Raw genomic sequence first — 19,793 nt, 5'->3', positions numbered from 1 at the left:
GAAATGTAATGCATATCTACATAGTAATGCTTCTGTTTCAGTCTCAGAGGAGAAAAGAATAAGATTTAATATTGCTTGGATAGTTTAATTCTCTTAGCGTACTTACCCAGTAATCTAAAAGTCAAAACCAAATTGCACATTGTTCCATATACTCTATTAAAAATAACCACTAAGTATAATAACAATAACGTTTTCCATATTAACACATTTCAAAAGAACACTTGCAATTCTCCCCAGAAAAAAACAACTCTTAGGGACTTCATCAAAGGAAATTATGAAATATCAAAGAGTAAAAGTTCAAGTTTATGTGTGTTTTACAACTTGATTTGGCCAGGACAGGTCTACAGAATAAAAAAAACTAAGCAGCAGGAAAAAATATAGATATGTATTATCAATTAGTAAATCTCAATTACCTTTAAACTTAAAAATACATATCACAATACTATTACTGACACATGATTTTACTGATCAGATTACATTTTCCATCCAAACATACTCCATCTAAGAATGATATGCACTACCAGGTAACACATATTCTCTGTAGTCTAGTAAACCAAAAGAATTAGAAGAATAATAAATGACCATTCATATGCAATTGTTTCATGAGGTCCAAGACCAATTGAACTTCATATTGTAACTTATATTGTAACATATTGTAATCAGATCAATTGGACAGATTTGTTTTTTGTTAGATGTTTTTATAACAATAGTGCTCATTTTAACTTGAGCAAAATATTGTAATTCCTTTAGAATATACTGTATTCCTGTCTTCAGCAAAGTGTAATACCCTTACCTTAACGCCCCCCCAGGAATGATTGGAGAGGAAATCAACTGGAGAAGATACACCTGGCTGAGCAGGGTATCGAAGGAGAAAGTCTAGCTCAGTTGGGTTGATTTCTTTATTCATAACCAAAATCTACATTTAAAAAAGAAAAACATTGCAATTAATATAATTATTAAGCAAAAACAGTTACTGTAACTTTACTGGTGTTGCATTAATAATGTATTTCATATTTTCTCTAGCCATGGTAAACATCCTTTACTGTAGATGTGAGCATTAATAGTTCTGTAGACTTATACTCTTGACCATACTTAGTACTGTTAACAAAAGAATAACTGGCATACTAACATTGTAAAAGAATGTATTTTTTTTCTAATTGCTCAATGTCATTATTAGACTAAACAATATACCAATATTCCATTAAAGAAAACACCATTAATCCTCCTTACCAATACCAAAACCCAAACTCCATGAAAGCTTCCATGCTCACAAAGAAACTGACATCAGAATATGCTATCTTCAATTATTTTAGCATCTTTAAAAATATATTCTACTGTAGTTTCACATGGTCCCATGTTAACATGAATTTGTGACCTTTTATAAAATGACCTTCACTAAAGAAAGACACTTTATTTAATTCAGAATGCACAAAGTGAATTACTTTTTGAAGGAGTTACCTGGAATGCTAGCTGTGCAATGTAGGTGAGCTTATCACATTCGAACAGTCCCCTTGTGGTGTATTGAAAGACAGAGAAAGTAATGCTATCGATCAGGTTGGACACTCGCTGCTTCAGGGTCTCATCTGGAGGGGCTTTTAAGACTGCATTCTGGAAAACCACACTGAAAGCCTGCATACAGAAAGAATATCAGATGTAATGTAAATTGTCATTGTACAGTAGATCAGTTATCTCTTTTCAACTATATATCTTGGGGAGAAGACTTATGAATCCATTATGAACCAATTTTTGTATCGTAACTATACACAAAAACATTAGACACTACATTTTGTATACTGAACACATTATGCCATCTTGTTCAGTGTATATGCATGAATATGAGACTTACATTTTTGGATTATATATAACTTTAACATGCCTATTTTATATTAAGGGCATTTGCATACCTTAATAGCAACAGAAAACAAGAAAAGGTATAATTTTTAAACTATGCAGACTATGAATTGAACCGAATACACTCACACTTAACTAAAAACAGCTGAAGATGATGGTGAAATAGGTCAATGCATGCTTACAAAGCATCAGCAGATGATGGTGTGATATTATACAAACTTTAGATCATAAATAAGGTTACCAACTAGAGGAGGCCATGTTGGCAGCTATGTTTGTAGTTAGTAACTAAGTGATCTGCGGATCCCATCCACACTCATTTCTAAACAGATGCCAAAATACTGACTTCTGCAACACTGCTAATAAAGAAGTGTTTCCTGGTCTCATCTCTTTAGTTTGCAATTGTGTTTCACTGAGTAATTCCACAAGCTTTAGCTTTAGTAATGCCCTTGAAAATTTAAAAAACTCAAATCAGGTTGCTTCAAAATGTTCTCACTTCAAGCCACATATTAGGCTAACTTAACAGATTTTAAAAAATCTCATCAACTACTGGATCACTAAGTATGAGAGTAGAACAGCTCATTATTTAGATGTATAACTGTACACTAGCTGGCAGCAAATTGTGCAAATTAGAGTTAAAGATATGTTACACAGCATGGAGAATGAATTGGAAAATTAACACCTTAGGCAATGTGAAGTCAATAAAGAGGATAAAAACCATGTAGGTCAAATGGACATTTGATTTCCTGCATCCAAAATAAATATGCAAACACACTGTTCAGATCTTACTGTTACAGTCACAGAACATAAAGTTGATAGAAAAATAGAACTTTGGTTCTTTCTACTGGATTTAATATATATACAGTATAGTGATATTTGTGTTTATTTATAAGGACACTAGATTTATCAACTGCTTCACTATCACCGTATATTTTCAATAGAATGCATTTTTGTCATACGATAGTACATATCATTGATACAGTACAATAGATAGTTATTGTGTAAAATTACAGACTCAACCAGCGTTAACCTTCTGTAGTCACTGAACAGTTAAATGGCGGTACATAAAATAACTGAGACCCATTTACTTAAGTCTGCAGGATACCTTGCGTCACAAGGTCTGAAACAGTAGGTAATTAAATAAATGTTTTAGGATGTTTTAAGCACATAAGGGAACACAAGCAGCACAGAAAAAAATAATGAACAGAACAGAAATGATCTCTTTAAAAACAAATAAATAACTTATTAAAACAGTTTATCTGCCAACAAGAATTCCATTAAGGGATTCTTTGGAGTAAACTGGTAGGCCATTAAGAGAGTACCTTCAAAGAGAACTGATACATGGGATGGATTTTATTGAGGTCATTCATTATGAAGTACAATAAAGAAGCCCGAGCTGCAGCAGGTCTGTAGTGTTCTCTTGCCTCATTGATCTTCACTTCTGTCACCTTGGCCTCCTTTACCTGGAACACAAGAAGCCAAAGAAAGCATCTTTTAACAAGCACCAGGGGTTGTTTCTGCAGTGTGTGCATAGATGCTGGTATTCAGGAAACAGAAAACTGAACAGTCACTTTCATCTTTCTTTTTCTTATATTAATCACCATTGAGACTTATTAATGATCAAGTATCAACAGCACCATCACTACAACTGAAATCTGCTGAAAAGCCAAAAATGTACATTTATCAAGCATATCGCAGAACCTGATACAAATGCCTCCAAGGTGAGGAAGGAGGGCTGTTTAAGCAAGTTAAATAATTGCAGTTTATGGAGCTTTATAAAAATGTCACCACATCAGGCAGAACAACTTAAAACGTGTTGACAGCATATATCGGGGGTGAGATGTTATGGGTGGCTGATTAAATAGCAAAAAACCTCACAGGCTTTCTGTGAAATAAGAAAATTATTTCTTAGGGTTTTAAACTTGAAATGGGAGTTAATGCATCATTTTTATGCACACCTAATTGGTAGAGCAACGGGGGAATCTGGGGAGGGGGGTCAAAATTACAACATCCTCCTGCTTCTATTTTAATTAGTTGACTCAGAGTTACAATTCTTGCCTTGTATCTTTTTAATCCCTAATTTAACCAAATAAATAAATTGATCAGTAAATTCCAATTTACAATGATGACCTGTAAGAGTACCCATTGAAACAGCAGGCTATGTAAGGGAAGTAATGACATTTCAAGGGTACAACAACACAAACCAAACTCCAGACCCCTAATTACTAATTTACACTATTGCCCCCGTCTGGACAGGTAATATATAATCATCCTGTAATTTAAAGTGTAACAGGAAAAAAAAACAATCATGATTTATGTCTAAACAATATAAAGTACCCAGCAATTAATTCATACTTCTCAAGATATATTTTGCCCTTAGTGAGATCATGCCAGTATATGAAATACATGAAACAGATTCTGTTTTATCACTGTAACACATACTGTACCTGTAACTATTTATGACTCTCCATGCACATTTAACACCTTCCCATTCCAGCCATTACCTTGAAATATTTTTGATGTGTTGTATCTTCTCCTGCCACCACACATTTTCTGTGGGACTTGCAGATGCTTTGTATTCAAATGGACTCAGTAAATGATCAATTGGAAAGCAAAGACTGAAGTAAATTCAATCTGTTTCAGTTGTGTGACACATAAAGACAAAAAATAATCTACTGGAAACAATACATCTGGAAGAGATTCTTACAAAAAGAACCTTAAGGCCACATAACATTTTAGTTAATTAATTCAAGTGAAAATGCTCATGGGTTTGCCATATAAGGAACATTTGCCTGAATGTATGCTTCATGACAAGACACAAAGGATATTCTGAGATCGCAATTTTCATGCAAAAACAGGCAATGACAAATCAAACACTTTTTCAAGGATAAAGGAGCCAAAGCTTTTTTTTTTCCCAAGTTAACTTTCCAACTGTAAAACACCTTCACCTTTCACAGAGATTAAATCTAGGCCACTTGACTGTTACATCCCTGAGGGAAATTGTCCAGGAGTCCTTGCCAGGAGACACAAAACACTAATGTTCTCATTCAAGCTCCTTGTAGCTGCCAAGGGCCTGTAGCAGTGGTGCAGTTTTAAAAAAATAAGCTCACTTATCTAATTCATTAATCACACACTGTAATACAGAAAGAAATGAGAACTGAAAACTACAGTCAGTCATTCAGTCCATGGAGCCTGAGGTAATCTTTGGGTTTTCAGTGTCCAGATACCTGGAGAGCCTGGAAAGGGGTAGCATATATTTTACCTTCTCCTCAATCTCAGCAGCAGTTCTTTTTGTGGTTTCAAGGTTTTCCACCAGTTCAGTGTCCCCTAGGAAGTTCCCGGAGGCAGCTGAAAGCCGAGACAAGAGGTTGTCTTCCAGAGTTTTCAGCGTGATCTTGAAACCATTCTGTTGCTTTGTGAGACTGGACTAGAAAGCAGAAACAGTTTTTTTATATACCTCAGAGTCATCTCAGATGTTTTTGAAAATAGCACAGGACTGAATATGTCCTTGACAGTTTATAAAATTAATTGAACAGACTGGACAAAAAAGTCAATGTATTTAATTTTTGATAATGAAAAATTAATAGATACCGTTACTCCTCCTCCTCCCTCTACTACTGCTTATAAAGTGAGGTAACCCACTTTCATTACATGCTTAACATTAAATTAAACCCATGTAATCCAGATGATTATTATATCACACTGTAGGAAATAAGCAGGGGACAGCATTTTATTTAAAGTCAACGCACAAAATATTTTGAAATATTTTAAAAGGTATTTTGACTTATGTACATCTGCTAGACAGTTTAATATACATTTCTACAGTATTATTGATGTTTATGTTTTACAGAATTTTCTGTTCCTCATTTCTTGAACAGACTCATGGTGTAACCAGATGCCTGGCTTCAATAAAAAGTTTCAACATATGCAGGCCATAATAATGAGGCATTTTCTTTATTAACACAAAACTAACTACACAAGTTGGAATGGAATTTAATCCTATGTATGTTGAAAAGTACACTGAAGTTACTGATTGGCAGGTATATAGCCGGGGCCAGAGAATAAAAAAAAACACAACTTGATTCATCTTGAGTGAATATACCTGCCAATTAATTGCGTTTCTGTCAGTATGAAATAAACTATGAGACAGTGCAGTACATGACTGAACAATTCTTGGCTAAGAAACTATGTCCTCTTATAAAGAAAGAAATTACTTTATCTTTAAAGAAAACAAACATTACTGACAGGTCTAAAAAATGGGTAGGCAGCTATTTCTCAATATGTGTGTTCATTACATTCTCCTGGAAAGTGTTTCATTTTTCTTTCACAAATTAAAGGGTGAACAATGTACTGTAATTGCAAAAGTTTTTTTTTTTATATGATTGATTCTAAGAATTTTTCCCCATGCCTCTGGGTAATGTATAGTAAGATTTTTTTAAGCATAACATATCCAGTATACTGTATGTCCAGTATATGGAATAACTTATATAGCCGATAGAAAAAAAAGAAGAATTGACAGTAAGCAACATTTTTGTTTTTCACCATGAAGCAGTATCAATATGCATTGTCTGCAAACAATGTTTATGAGCTAGATTTATTGTGGTTGTTTTAATCAGCAGCTAAAAAATACCTTATGATATGTTTATTAAATAAATGCAGAGGGATTTATTATACCAATGACTGAATTTGACCTTGAAATTGTAAACAGTCTCAAAGAGGATGAAGAGAAGCATATCAGCCCCGAATCCAAAATTATAATGAGTCATTTATTAATGATTCAAAATCCACTGGCATATTGTACATCTAATTACTTAGCCCAGAAAACAAACAATTAACCATCCAGTATAAACAGTAATTGGGATTAAAATTAGATCATATGCCTATCATTGCAGAGAAATAATTAGTAAACTAGTGTCCAGTAAGTGCATCCAATTTTGGAAACAACAATGTACTTTCAGAGCTGACTAAAATGTTGATTAGCTAGGAATTATGCAGTAACAAGATCTATCTTTGTCTTTAGATAAATCATAAAATGGAAAAGCACCTGAATATTTTCAGAGCAGAATGTCTCAGTGCTTCTTACTAAACAACCATCCCTTTTTTTCTTCTCAGATTTTGTACACTGATCTGAACACACAGTAAATATTGTAAAACAATTAGACATGGAGTGAAAGAGATCTGCTTTATATGCAGTCAGCCTCACGGAACCTGAGGTCCAAAAACATTGAACTAGTATGAAGTTACAAATAAAGGGAACTACAGACATGTAGTTGACATTTATTAAAATTAACTTTCTAATTTAGTCAATTTTCACCATATGCCCGGAATTTAGGAAAAATGTCAAATAGGAACTGACAATAGAAGTCACTGTTTTAAAACACATACTGTCTTGACTTTATCAAAGCTAATTTGAAAGATTGAAATTATTTATATAAGATGTGCTAAGATGAATTTTAAAAGAAAAGTAAAAAATTAAATGAATTCACATTTGTATCTGGCTGACCTGCATAACTTAAAGCTTCAGATTAAGTATTGGTTTCCAGCTCACAATCTTTGAAACAATACTGCTCTCAAATTTTTCCCTGGTAAAAATGTTTTCCTGCAGCCATTTGTGTTCCTGCAATCCTTAAATAAGCAGACCCCCTTTCAGTATCACTATAAAATGCATGCTTGATTAGATCATTGGTAAACACTAATCAGGGTCACCATAAAGCGAAACATTTAAGAAAAGCACACTAATTTTTAATAGCAGTGGTTTTCAATGTGCTCCAATTTTTCAGTGGCTTTGAAAAAAGTTTAAAAGCTGCAAAAAAATATAATGTGTACCAGGTGTTTGGCAGAATAATGTTTACAATACGCCAAAATAAAAAAATAATAATTTCACAACATTTAAGAGAATTAGAGCATAAAACAAAAAACAGATAAGATTCAAGTGTAGTTCAGGTTGGTAGCTGCGTCAGTATGTGTAGGCTGCAAAGGAACAATTAATAGGTTTACTCCATGCTGAAATGAGAAGAAAGAAAACACAATATTTCGGCTGTGGAGCCTTCTTCGAGTGTGAGAAAGACAGGGGGGACAGCAAAGATTAAATAGCATAGGAGAACAAAAGCTGGGAGAGTGGAGGAGATGGGAGTAGGGGAGAGGCAGAGAGGCTACTCAGGTGGTGTTAAGTGCACAGAGGGGAATAGAGGTGTGAAGTCGAAACCTGCATATGAATAGAGAAGATTGCACGAAAACAAGTCTGTCATTGAGAGAAGGGGAAGGTGTGAACCACGTTTCAGGATAAATTTTAAAGAAATCTTTAATCATCACTGCCCTAACGTGCTAATCTCGATCCACCCACCCACACCCTTGTAGATTCCAAGATTCAAGTGTAGTCTGACTATGGGTCTCATGTTGCCACAACAGTCTAAAACTGATTAATGTTACTACTGTGATAAAACAGAGCCAGATGTGATATACTGAATAATTTCCATTTACACTAATTTATCACAGAAGGCATTAATGTTGTCCACATTCGTGTTAGTGTATGAGTGCAAATACTGTGTTTGAATTTCACAGATAATTAAGCCTTTGGCTTCCATCTGGGCTTCATCGGCAATTTTACTGATGCATATTACAATTATATTCCCTATGCATTCTTCTGCCTAAAATGTGACTGAAACTGAAGCTGTCCTTTCGAAGTGAGCGAAGAGCTACATTTAAGTTGCCTCAAAAGCTAAAGAAAGCAATTAAATATTAATTACTTAATAGAGGGAATATATATTATCACACTGCTAGAATCTAATGCAACAATTACTGCAGCAAAATGCTGCCCTGTAAAAAATGTTGTAATAAGCCAGATTTCCAGATAATTTCCAGACCAATGCTGTAGTACACTAATCAGGGACACTGTACTACAGGAGGCAAGAGGTGCCATCCTTTAGATGAGATTTTTAAATTGACTACTTGGTCATTAAAGGTCCCAGAGCACAGTTTCAAAGGGTATTAACTATGGGATTCTGTCTAAATTCCACTCTGGGCTGAAACAATCTGGCATCCCAAAAGCCCCCCCCCCCTTAATTCAATTAGTAAAATATTTCATTTCTTACTTCTCCCCAAGATCTTGTGTAGTGGGGCTGCTGGTGGATAACGACTGCTAAGTGTCCCCCAGATGGGGCGATACGTAAAGCACTTTGAGAACCTTTGGGATTAAAAGTGTTATATAAATGAAAGGAATAATTCTATTCTTATTATCACCTTTAGAGGAAACTTTTGTACTTTCCTGGGAGGTTTAAATGTAAGCAGGGAAATTTCTATGCACCAAAGCAGATAGAGTGACTACAATTCTGATCCAGTCCCTAAGAGTTATGTATGCTTGCCTTCAGTTCTTCCAGGTCTGGTCTCTCCATGCTGACTACAGCAGCCAGTAGTTGATCCTCCAGCCCATCCCTGGTGACAGTGAAGTTAATGAGGGTGCACTGGGCCTGCATCTCAGGCTGGTAGTGGGGATTTGCCAGTTTGGTATGAAGAATTAGACGAAAGTTTGGGTTATACTCACACTCTTTATCACCAATTTTAATGTACCTGAAAAAAAAACAGAAAAATTACATACAAGAACAATGTACCTCAAACATTCCAAGAAAAATGATCAAAGTGAATCATATGAAATTCTTCAAGCCCATTGCACATCAGAGTTGCCAATTAGATGACTGGGTCTCACAAATAAAATAAGTAATAAGACATTGGGTAACATCTGGTTACTCAGAATTGTGGTGAAAATCAGCAGAAGATACAGAGATTTAAAAAAAAACATAATGTTATAGAGATATGCCAACGAAACATCAAGGTATAAATGATATTTTCTAAAATGCTCACCTTCCTTTCTTTATTGTCTCTCGACCGAGCAAAGGCCCCAAGACTGGATCAACTGTTTCTTCCAAATTTTCTATCAAAACTACCTCACCAGCAGATAAGGCTCTTTCCATGGAATCTAAGTAACTGAGTGAAAAAAGTGAAATGTGAAAGAACAGGAATATTTTAATTGTAATTTTAATACTGTATCAGTAGCTGTATGAAGACAATAATAATTCTATCCTGATATAGTCTTCTTAATAACACAAAACAACAACAACAAAATAACACAAAAAACAAGCTCTTTGTCGCAGGGAAAATGTAAGCAACATTAAAAAAGAAAAAAAAAAGAAACCTAGAAAGTATTTCTTGTATTTCTTGTGTCAAATATGTCAAATATGGTATGAAAGGCTTCCTACAATTTGTACCTTTTTATATTTTTCATACGTACAGTATACAGCTATTTTTTCTGTTTACCACTCCATGATACTGAATTGTATAATTCCATTATATAATATTTGATCAATAGTGGTCACACCTATAATTAAAAAACACAAAAGAGCACGAAAAGAGTCTATGCTTTACCCTCTCTGGCCAATCCTAATCACTCTGAGGTCTTCTCCATACTTATTCTTGATCCACTTGATACCCTGCAGTTGTGGATCCACCATCAGGGGCCAGCGTTCGCAACTAGTAAGAATGGTCGCATTCTCAGTAGACATCCTATCAGCAGGGAGGCCTTCATTCTGCCAGGCTGCTATGTCTGCATCATCCGTCAGCATTGTCAGGGGATCTAGTTCTGGAGTCACTGGAATGGGGATCTATGAATGCAACATTTTTCTGTTAACAGAATTGAGTGCAATTTCCCAATAAAATGTTTATTTGTATTTTTATTATGCATGGTGCAACATCACTGATCACTACATGCATGTCCTATTTATGAATACTTAAAAAATACTCTTCAATTGAGTGGAATTGGAATTGTTTCCACACTTCTACATTTCTTGATTTAACATACAGTATACATTCATAAGATGTATTACAAAATACAATACTTGTGTTCCCTCCCTACATGTTTATATTTCAAAGCTTTGCAGTATGTATATTTACACATCTAATATAAATCTCAGGTATTCATCCAAAGCAGCTTACAATTGCACCCATTTATATAGTCGGGTATTTTCTGGAACAATTTAGATGAAGTACTGTGCTCAAAGATAAAACAGCAGTGTCTCACCTGCAATTTGTTACCAGTTCCCCAGCAGTTATGAGTCCAGAATTCTATTCATTTATCAGGCAACTGTACAGTATCACATACTGAAGAATACAATGTGTTCAAGTTTAAATCACTTAAGCAAATTATATTCTCCTTTATTTGAAGAAAAGACTCCAAAATGTGGGAAGTCTTTCAACAGAGGCCAAAGACAGGAAAGATGGAAGAGGTGGAGGTACAGGAAAAACAAAAAGAATTCAGACATAGGAATGTAACCTAGATTAATTAAGGGAATCAGAATTTATACCAATATATATATATACAAAGTGATAAGAGTATGCTACATAACACTACATTTAGAAAATACTATTTTTATATAAGAAAACCAGGAATATACCAAGTGAGTAAAATGAAAGGGGTGATCATGATATTAAGGAACAAATAAAGGTTTATTCCATGCTGAAAAGAGAAGAAAAGAAACACAATGTTCCGCTGTGGAGCCTTCTTAAGGTGTGAAGAAGATAAGTTAAGTCATTTTAAAATAATTTACAAAAAGAAGCTATAGGTAAGATCATGGATTGCACGCAAATGATTGCATTTGATATCAAATGCCTGTTCCGCGTTTATTCCTATGGCTTAAGAAAGAAACAAAACTTGGGCCTCAGTGTTCCGCCCCAAATAAATGATGCATTCTGAAGCAACACTGCAATCTAGTTAAATAGAATCACAGGTGATTTTACAAGAGAATCTTTTTGTTTTGTTTATGTCTGTGTGGATAATCATTGTTTTTTTTAATTAAGCACATTCTCAAATTAAACAGCTTCCCGTGAGCTCTCCTAATTAATGCTACTCACAAGTCAACAGACTGTGCAAAGGTGAAAACACCAATGGTCTTGTGGATAGTCATTCCACTATATTTACTGTGTTTACATCTTCTCATTACCACATTCACTGCTTTAGAATACTCAAATGTCTGATTTCAAAAAGAACCAAAAAAACAGAACTATTAAACATTTTCAGTATCTAAACAAGTTAGGAAGTTATCAAGAAAAGAAAGAGAAACCTCCATGGTCTAGCAAATCTGCAGACTAATGGGATTTAAAATTAATTTATCCAGTGGTTGGAATTTATTCTTTGCCTTTCTGATTAGACATTCTAAGGCAGGATAAGGAGTTTAAATATTTATTTTTTTCCTGGTGAAGTTCGATTTTCTAAGTGCATGGACATTTTAATATTTAATACAGTAATTCTATTTCCCAACAACACTGTGTTCTTCAGATGACTGAAATAATAAAAAAGTAATAAACTCTCAGGTCCTAAACACTGGAAATGAAAAGTAAATTAAAACTTAGCCAACTGTAAAGCTTTAACCGTTGAAGTAATGAACCAGTGCATTATGTATTTACTTTGACATTTACACAAATGCTTTTTTGAACTTTTTCCACAATTTGTAGAATGTTCATGTTTTCTTAATTTCAGCAATGTCAGAAACACAGTAGTAATTTTTCAACTTATGAAATGCATTTGCATTATAAGGCTTAGGAACAGAAATACTCCTCCCTACCAATATATTAAAAAAATAATAGTACAGTATGTTGAACCAGGTCCAATGGCAATTATAACTGTAAAACCTCACAACTTTAATTCCATTACAAGCTCACATCTGTAAATGTGTTGCACTTTCTGTATATGGCCTTATCAAAAAAGGTGAAATCCACTATTTTCACATTTGATTCAGCAGATTTTTACAATCTAATTTCTGTAATTTGTGGCGAAGTCTCTGAAAAGGTTTGGCTTTTTTTCAAAGCATTCCTTTTAGACTTCTCTACTACATTCTTATTTTACTGATATGGTGTGTTGTCATTTTGGTAGATGCACAAACCACCCTCATCATAAATTTCAATGTTGACAGTACACAATATGTATTGACAGGCAGCTCTTCAGAAACATTGTGGATTGTAGTCCACACCATTAGAAACATGACAACACCATCATACTGTAAACTGCACACTAAACAGAAAGGCAAATATACTGTGGAACAAAGCATGGTGTCAAAATATAAACATCTTCCCTTTGGAAGCAAACAGTGCATAGCAGGATTTATCACTGCAGAGGATGTGTGCCAAATATTTCATTTTCAATGCTATAACCATATTTTCCCAATTACATATTAATTATTGTCTTGTAGGCAGTTGTCCTGCCATTATATTCATGTGTGTTTAACTTCTTACATTGTACACACTTGTGGAAACCCCCGTATAGTCACAGAGCATCAGTGTGATGACACTTAGGACAGATATCACATTTGTTTTGATCATATTTCAAAATTCACCATGTTTGGTTAATCAAAATTTGTGGCCTTCATTGTTTGGGGTTTGGTGATTCAAAAGTTAAGAAAAAAGCATTTTAGAAGGCTTCATTTAAGCCCTACATCTGCCATTGACTCAGTAAACATTGATCTAAGGAAGTTTCTTATTTATGCCAAAAATGTCCGTCAACAGGTGAGAACTTATTAGAATTCTGCAGTAGTACTTGATGGTGCTTACTTCAAGATCTCTGTACTTGATCTCTTACTTCATTGATCTCTGTACAATGATTTGATTAAAATCAATTATTTGTATTACAGTATGATTATTTTAAATCAGTCTGATGAATCATTAAGGACTTTACTATAGATATAAATGAGTAGTCAAAAGCCATTTTGTCATTCAGTTGCAATTTTATGGGGCTTTCCAAGTACTGTATGTAATTTCATCCACTCTTTAAAACTGAAAAATTTTAAAGTGGTCTAAGAAAGCAAAATATCAAACTCAATGAATTGTTATAAAGGATATTCAGAATGCAAATCTCAATCTCAAATCTGGACTTCTGACTCTACTTAGACCATTTAACAAGTTGTTGTAGTATGGCTGATATCCACTGACAGTAGCAAAGCTTGATCTTTAATCCATTTGAATTCTAAAGGGGACATTTGCCCTTTCTTTCTTTGACCCCAAAACTCATATTTGTAAAATGATCTGATTAATAATTGCATGCCTTTTGAAAGATTAATTTTATTATATTTCCAGAATTCTTTTGATGATTAATTAATCAGCGTTTTTAACAATTGCGAATTCTCAGTACACCAACCAAACTGACCTTTAGTTGATGAAGGTATGGCCTCCACGTCTTATCCATTAATTCAACTCTGTACTTCTTGGTAAAGTATCCCAGATAGGATACAAAAGCTGTTATCAGCAGGACATCTCCACATAGTGTGCTCTCCTGTTTCTGGAAATTACTGACCGCTTCAGCCCAACGCACATTTTCTGATGCAAGCCCTCCAACCTATAAAACAGGAAACAGCTAGGCCATTACTACACTTTTTCCTTATTTACTCAATAAATAATTAAATCTAGATTTTTCATGTTTTAAATGAATGTCCATAGAATATCAAAGAAATATATTTCTAAAAAGCTATTTGTATGTACAGTCCAGATAATTTAAATATTACTACCAACAACAAGTATAATCATAGATCTCATGCTTATTTTAGATAATACTGAATCTAATGTGTTATCTAATGTGAATTAATGTGTTACAAATGAGATTTTAGGACTGAGAAAATTTAATTAAAAATCGCTAAGACCCAATCCTAAAGTATGCTGGCAAGAAATTATTATTTAATAAAATACTAAAATTGATTTTACTATTCCTTAAAATTATTTTTTATCACTTTATTTGAATTATTTATGTGCTCATTTAACCTTTCTGTAGCCTGCCATTAAAGTGGCTCCAATAAAATACTGGATCAAACACATAATTTGATTGGATTCTAAAATTTTAAATTTTCCCTTCAGAAAGTCTCTCCTCATGCATGAAAAAGTAAATGATCTTTCACGGTGTAAAAAAAATACCAATCACAAAGAGAACAATAATTTGTTCACAAGATTTTAAATTCAGTGGCAATTTAAATGCTTATGTGTGACGTGCATTTCTGAAACACATTTTTGTTGTTCAACTCATGCCAGACTCACTCACCAGTCGATTGGCAAGAGAGATGGTACGTGCTGTGGAATCTGCCTCTTGCTGGCACTTCAGCTTGTCAGCAGTAGCCTTCTCAAACTTCGCTGTCAGCTTCGCCAAGTTCTCATTAAGGTGCTATTAGAAAGAGATCTTTTTTTTCAGCTGACAGAGGATCTGAAGAAAGCTCAGGAGCTTGTATTACTTAAATACTCATTACATGACAAAGATCAAATGGAGATATTTTTCAAAAGAATTATTTATCAAGTTTAGAAAATGTAGAAAATGCTTTGATGTATTCCTTCTTATGTTTAAAGGAACCTCACAGAAAACACAATATATTTTGCTGTGCTTTAGTTTGGATTCACCAAAACTGGAAATTTACTCACATTAGATCCCCTCTCCCACTACTCTAAAGCTTCTTCATTAAGTTAATAGTGACTTAAAAAATCACATTAAAATGTTTAAAAAAATACATAAAAGGCCCTTTTTGAATGTTTTTTCTCAAGACAATTATTCCATTTTTACCCCTGGTATCCCCATTATTTTTTGCATTTTACTTACAGCGATTTTAGCTTTGATGGCAGCCAGCTTTTCCTGAGCTGCAGCCAGTTCAGCGTTGGCTTTACTCAGCGCCTGGCGCTTTGGTTCCACCTCACAGTACACCTCATAAAACTTTACAATATTTATCACCCAGGAGCAGAGTCCAGCGGCAGCATTTGACTTGGAGGTCACAAATTCAGGACTGAACTCCGGGTCCTGGAGGTAGGGCTGAATGGCCTTCAGACAGTTCTCATGGATATTCTCCTTGTTAAAGTTGATTAAAGCATCTAGGAAACTGTCCACTTTAGCCATCATGACCTTAGCTGCCTTCCAGCTCCGGTCCTTAGGAACTTTACCCCCTGGTGCCATGAGCACCATGACAGCAGCGGTGACATTAGTGACTGCTGCAACAGGTGAGCCGAACGACTTCAACTCTGTCAGGTTATTCTGTGGGAATGAAAAGTAAGAGTATTAATTAAGTACTAATGTCTCCCTTTTCAAAGAGGAGGCTTAAAATATGTGTCAACCTAGGAAGCACTTCTGAAGTCAGTAGAAGCTTTTTAAAAAAATACTAATATTTAAAAAAATATTAATTATGTCCAAAAGAAGAAGTAGTTTGTATGGGAGACTTCAACGTTCCTCAAATATACTGGGAAAGACCAATAGGAATGTCACCAAAAGGAACTGAAATAATACAAGTGATTTATTACTGCTTTCTTAACCAGTTTGTTGGAGAACCTGCAAGAGGAAATAAGTGTATAGATCTTGTCTTTTCAAACAACCAAGGTAAGCAAAGGTGAACCTAAGAACAATTAAGGAACAGAAATCATATTATGTAATGCTTTGAAGTATACGTTACGTCCAAAGCAAAAGTTGATAAATTCTTGAAAGCAAACATGAAATAGAATGATAGAATGGTAGATATGGTGTTGATTGAATGGCAAAAGTTAAACAGTTTCTGCTTGAAGTAAATGACAAATTCATCCCAAAAGCGAGCAAATTAAAAGCTAAAAATGGAATCTCAAATTGTTCAACAAAGCAATTAGGAAAACTTAGGAAAAAGTTCAGGGGGAAAGACATTTTTTAATTAGTTAAATATTAAAGAGGACTATAAATAATTACAAGCATAGGTAAAAAAGGATATTAGAAAGGCCAAAAGAGAAATGGGGATATGCAGGCTAAAACTAAATAATGTATTTAAGAATATTTTTTTATATTATAGCCATTTCACTTCATTATTTTGCCCTGAATACAGATGTCCAGTAAGAAAAAAGGTAGGTCACAGCTGGAATTCAGTTAGTTTCCTCCCAGGCATTTGAGGCTTGTCTTATGACCCAGATGGCTATGTTACCCTAACAGCTCACACAAAACGATCTATGCCACATTCCCCACCTCAACATTTCTTCTCTAAATTCTCAGTGATTCACAGGCATCAGTCTCAGTAATCCGAGTCATGACACCTCCATTCAACCTAATCCACTGTCTCTCAGACATTTCCCAACTTGCCAAACCTACACAGCATTCAGGCAGGCAAACAAATCCAGTAAGCCAGACGTTCGGTCTTGTGACCCAGCTAGGCTACAACATTTTACAAACTCTATGGGGTTATGTCATCATAACAGGGTCACATTGAATGCGTTAAATCTCCAACTTTCTAATTAAATGTATTTTACAATACTTTCTGTCATTGTACTACATTATTTAACAAACAAAACCTCATGAAATAGCATTTTTAAAGACCGTTGACAGAAAGTTTAAAAGGGTATACAAATTAGCAGCACACCGGGCCTTTTTATCCATTAGTGAAACACTGTGCTCATACACTGGCTCACACTGTCACTTTCTTTAATTCAGTGTTAAGAATTATTTTCAAGAGCTGATTAAGTTGGAACAGTTATCTAACCACCAAGGTAAAAAGAAAGAAAACTAAGACAGCCAACAGCACATTTAAGAAGCAAAACATCAGATGATATATTCCCATATGAATATAAATATGAATGCATATGTTAAATAAGAGCAATATTAGTCATATTTATAAACAAAACATAATTTTTATATACTCACATATTATATATATCCATATAATTAACATGGATATTTAAGAAACAAGTGAATATCACCACAAAAAGCTTTCATGTTTCTGTGGATGTGTTAATTTTCAGGAAATGAATTTTCTTTAACCAACCAGTTAGAGTTAAAATAGGAATGCATCATAAGAACATTTGCTTAATAGAAGTGCTGTGGCATTCTATATTAATAAACATGAGTGGTTGTGTAAAATATTATCATAAAAACTAAAGAAATATAATTCAATATATAATTCAAAATATAATTCAAGTGCTACAATTATAGAGCCCCACATATCACTATTTGATAATGAGACAGAAGAGTTTGTATGAATATTATTAAAAGGCTAGGAATAAATTATTTTCACATCTCAGTGTCAATCTTACTAGAGATCTCAAAGCCGACATTTAAATGTTTTCCTTGAATCTGTATACTATATGCATATTATACCATTAGTATCTATTTGCTAAGTAGAAATTTTTATTCAAGCCAAATTAAAATGATACAGAATCATGTCATACAAGCATTGTTTCCTGGATAACTGTTGTACTGCATACATTTCACAAATGCTCCACAGGACAGAGTTAATCAGCTTCTGTTCACAAAAGAACAATATCAGATAAAACACAATGGATATTTAAAGAACAACAAAAGGTTGTATGAAACAACAGGGAAAGCATATTATACAATCTTCGACTATGAATGGAAGAGTACCGTGGGTAGTAATAGCAATGGATTAGAGGCATCATAACAGCAATGCTAAGATATGTAATTAATTTTAATAAAATTAATGTTTTACTGTAAATCCATAGTGAAGCATAACATATTGTAAAGGGACCCTTGTTTAAAAGTTTGGTAGTAAAGGGAAGCAGAAGTTCTTGAGAGTCACCAAAAATTTCTCTCTAGTAATATATATATATCATTAGACATTTGGACACAACAATCCACTAAACAATCCTTAATATTTGAAAAATTGGCTATGCAGTAACACACAGAGGAGATTTGATTTTGAACAGCAAATCATCTATATCTAACGTGTATGTGCACTCTTTCAGGGAGTGGATGTGATCAAACAGGCAGACCCACACAAAGCTCTTACCTTGTTCAGAGTGTTCAGGGCTTCCTGAGCAGCAATGAGAGCTGGTTCAGCTTTGGCCAAGTCTTCCTCACAATCCTTCTGCTTCCTACTGACTTCCACTGCTATGAGCCCTACTTTCTGCTCCTCCTCATCAGCAATGGCCTTCTCCTTGCTCACTTTTTCAGTCTCCACCCCGACCACCTGGATCAGCTTGTCAGCATCTTCATTCTTCTGTTTCAGCTCCACTTCCTGTGCAGCCAGCTTAGCTTTCAGGTCATCCACCTGTTAGGACAAGATGGCCAAAATGTGGGATGTCTGCTGACACTCACACAGATGACTCCAAGGTTTAAGATACATGCGTTTTGTCAGTAAGTGTAAAACCTAAAGTAAAGGCTTTTCTCCAGCAATAACCACGGAAATGACATTCATACAGTATGTACTGTAACATCTTTGTAATTTAGCTGAAGCTAACATATAAATGGCACTGAAATATTTTAGATACTTGTACTGTATATCCAATACTAATTGTTACAGTTTTGTAATTCAGTTCTCATAGTTTGCTCTCCTTGATTTGGTCAACTAAAAACACATTCAAACATTATCAACTATTAAAAGTTTTAGTCAGGAGCCATCTATGCAAGTTTATTATTGAATCATATTAAATGAGTGGTATATTACCTTTACTCTAATATTTGCTCTTATATTGTTCTGTATATTCATTTAAAAAGAGTACAATGTGTTAACATTGTATAAATTGTGTATAGGATTATACATATTTAAGATTTAATCATTATCCTATTATTCCTTCTTCATAATCTGTTTCTGAATCACAGCAATAATGTCTGATTTTTAAATAAATTTTTCTATGACTTGGTTTCTATTTTTTTTCTAAATGTCACATTGGATTTTTAATAAAAATGCTCAAAAATGTCACTGCTAAATGTGACTAATGACTGCACGTACAGTAGCAGTAGTCATCTTCGCTAATAGAAAACATTTTCTTCTATTTAAGTTGTGCTGAACAATGCTTCATATTACTGCTCCTACTGGACTGAAGTTCCCTAAAGAGTAATTATCTGTCCATTAATGTTATCCTTTCTCAGCATACAAATAAATAATTGGCGCACTTTTGCTATTAAAAATGTTTAACCTTTTTACTTACTGCACCTTTCTAAAATTTGAGGAAATTATAATTGAAATAAAATTTAA

At 34.1% G+C, this 19,793-nt stretch overlaps 1 protein-coding gene across 3 annotated transcripts in view; it reads right to left on the bottom strand.

Annotated features, from left to right (window-relative positions):
* dnah9 (dynein, axonemal, heavy chain 9) overlaps nucleotides 1-19,793 on the bottom strand; it is a 146,143-nt gene that overhangs the window by 44,352 nt on the left and 81,998 nt on the right. For all 3 annotated transcript variants that reach the window (XM_006635123.3, XM_015356558.2, XM_015356557.2), the window contains 11 exons: nucleotides 18,606-18,866; nucleotides 15,461-15,886; nucleotides 14,915-15,034; nucleotides 14,033-14,221; nucleotides 10,267-10,502; nucleotides 9,706-9,828; nucleotides 9,210-9,414; nucleotides 5,111-5,275; nucleotides 3,171-3,311; nucleotides 1,459-1,629; nucleotides 794-916 (listed from right to left, as the gene is read on the bottom strand). In XM_006635123.3, the coding sequence (XP_006635186.2) occupies nucleotides 794-916; nucleotides 1,459-1,629; nucleotides 3,171-3,311; nucleotides 5,111-5,275; nucleotides 9,210-9,414; nucleotides 9,706-9,828; nucleotides 10,267-10,502; nucleotides 14,033-14,221; nucleotides 14,915-15,034; nucleotides 15,461-15,886; nucleotides 18,606-18,866 (2,160 nt within the window). The remainder of the gene's footprint in view (nucleotides 1-793; nucleotides 917-1,458; nucleotides 1,630-3,170; nucleotides 3,312-5,110; nucleotides 5,276-9,209; nucleotides 9,415-9,705; nucleotides 9,829-10,266; nucleotides 10,503-14,032; nucleotides 14,222-14,914; nucleotides 15,035-15,460; nucleotides 15,887-18,605; nucleotides 18,867-19,793) is intronic.

The sequence above is a fragment of the Lepisosteus oculatus genome, chromosome 9 (genome assembly GCF_040954835.1).
Source record: "Lepisosteus oculatus isolate fLepOcu1 chromosome 9, fLepOcu1.hap2, whole genome shotgun sequence".
NCBI classification, from domain to species: Eukaryota; Metazoa; Chordata; class Actinopteri; order Semionotiformes; family Lepisosteidae; genus Lepisosteus; species Lepisosteus oculatus.
This window is presented reverse-complemented; position numbering and strand designations above follow the sequence as displayed.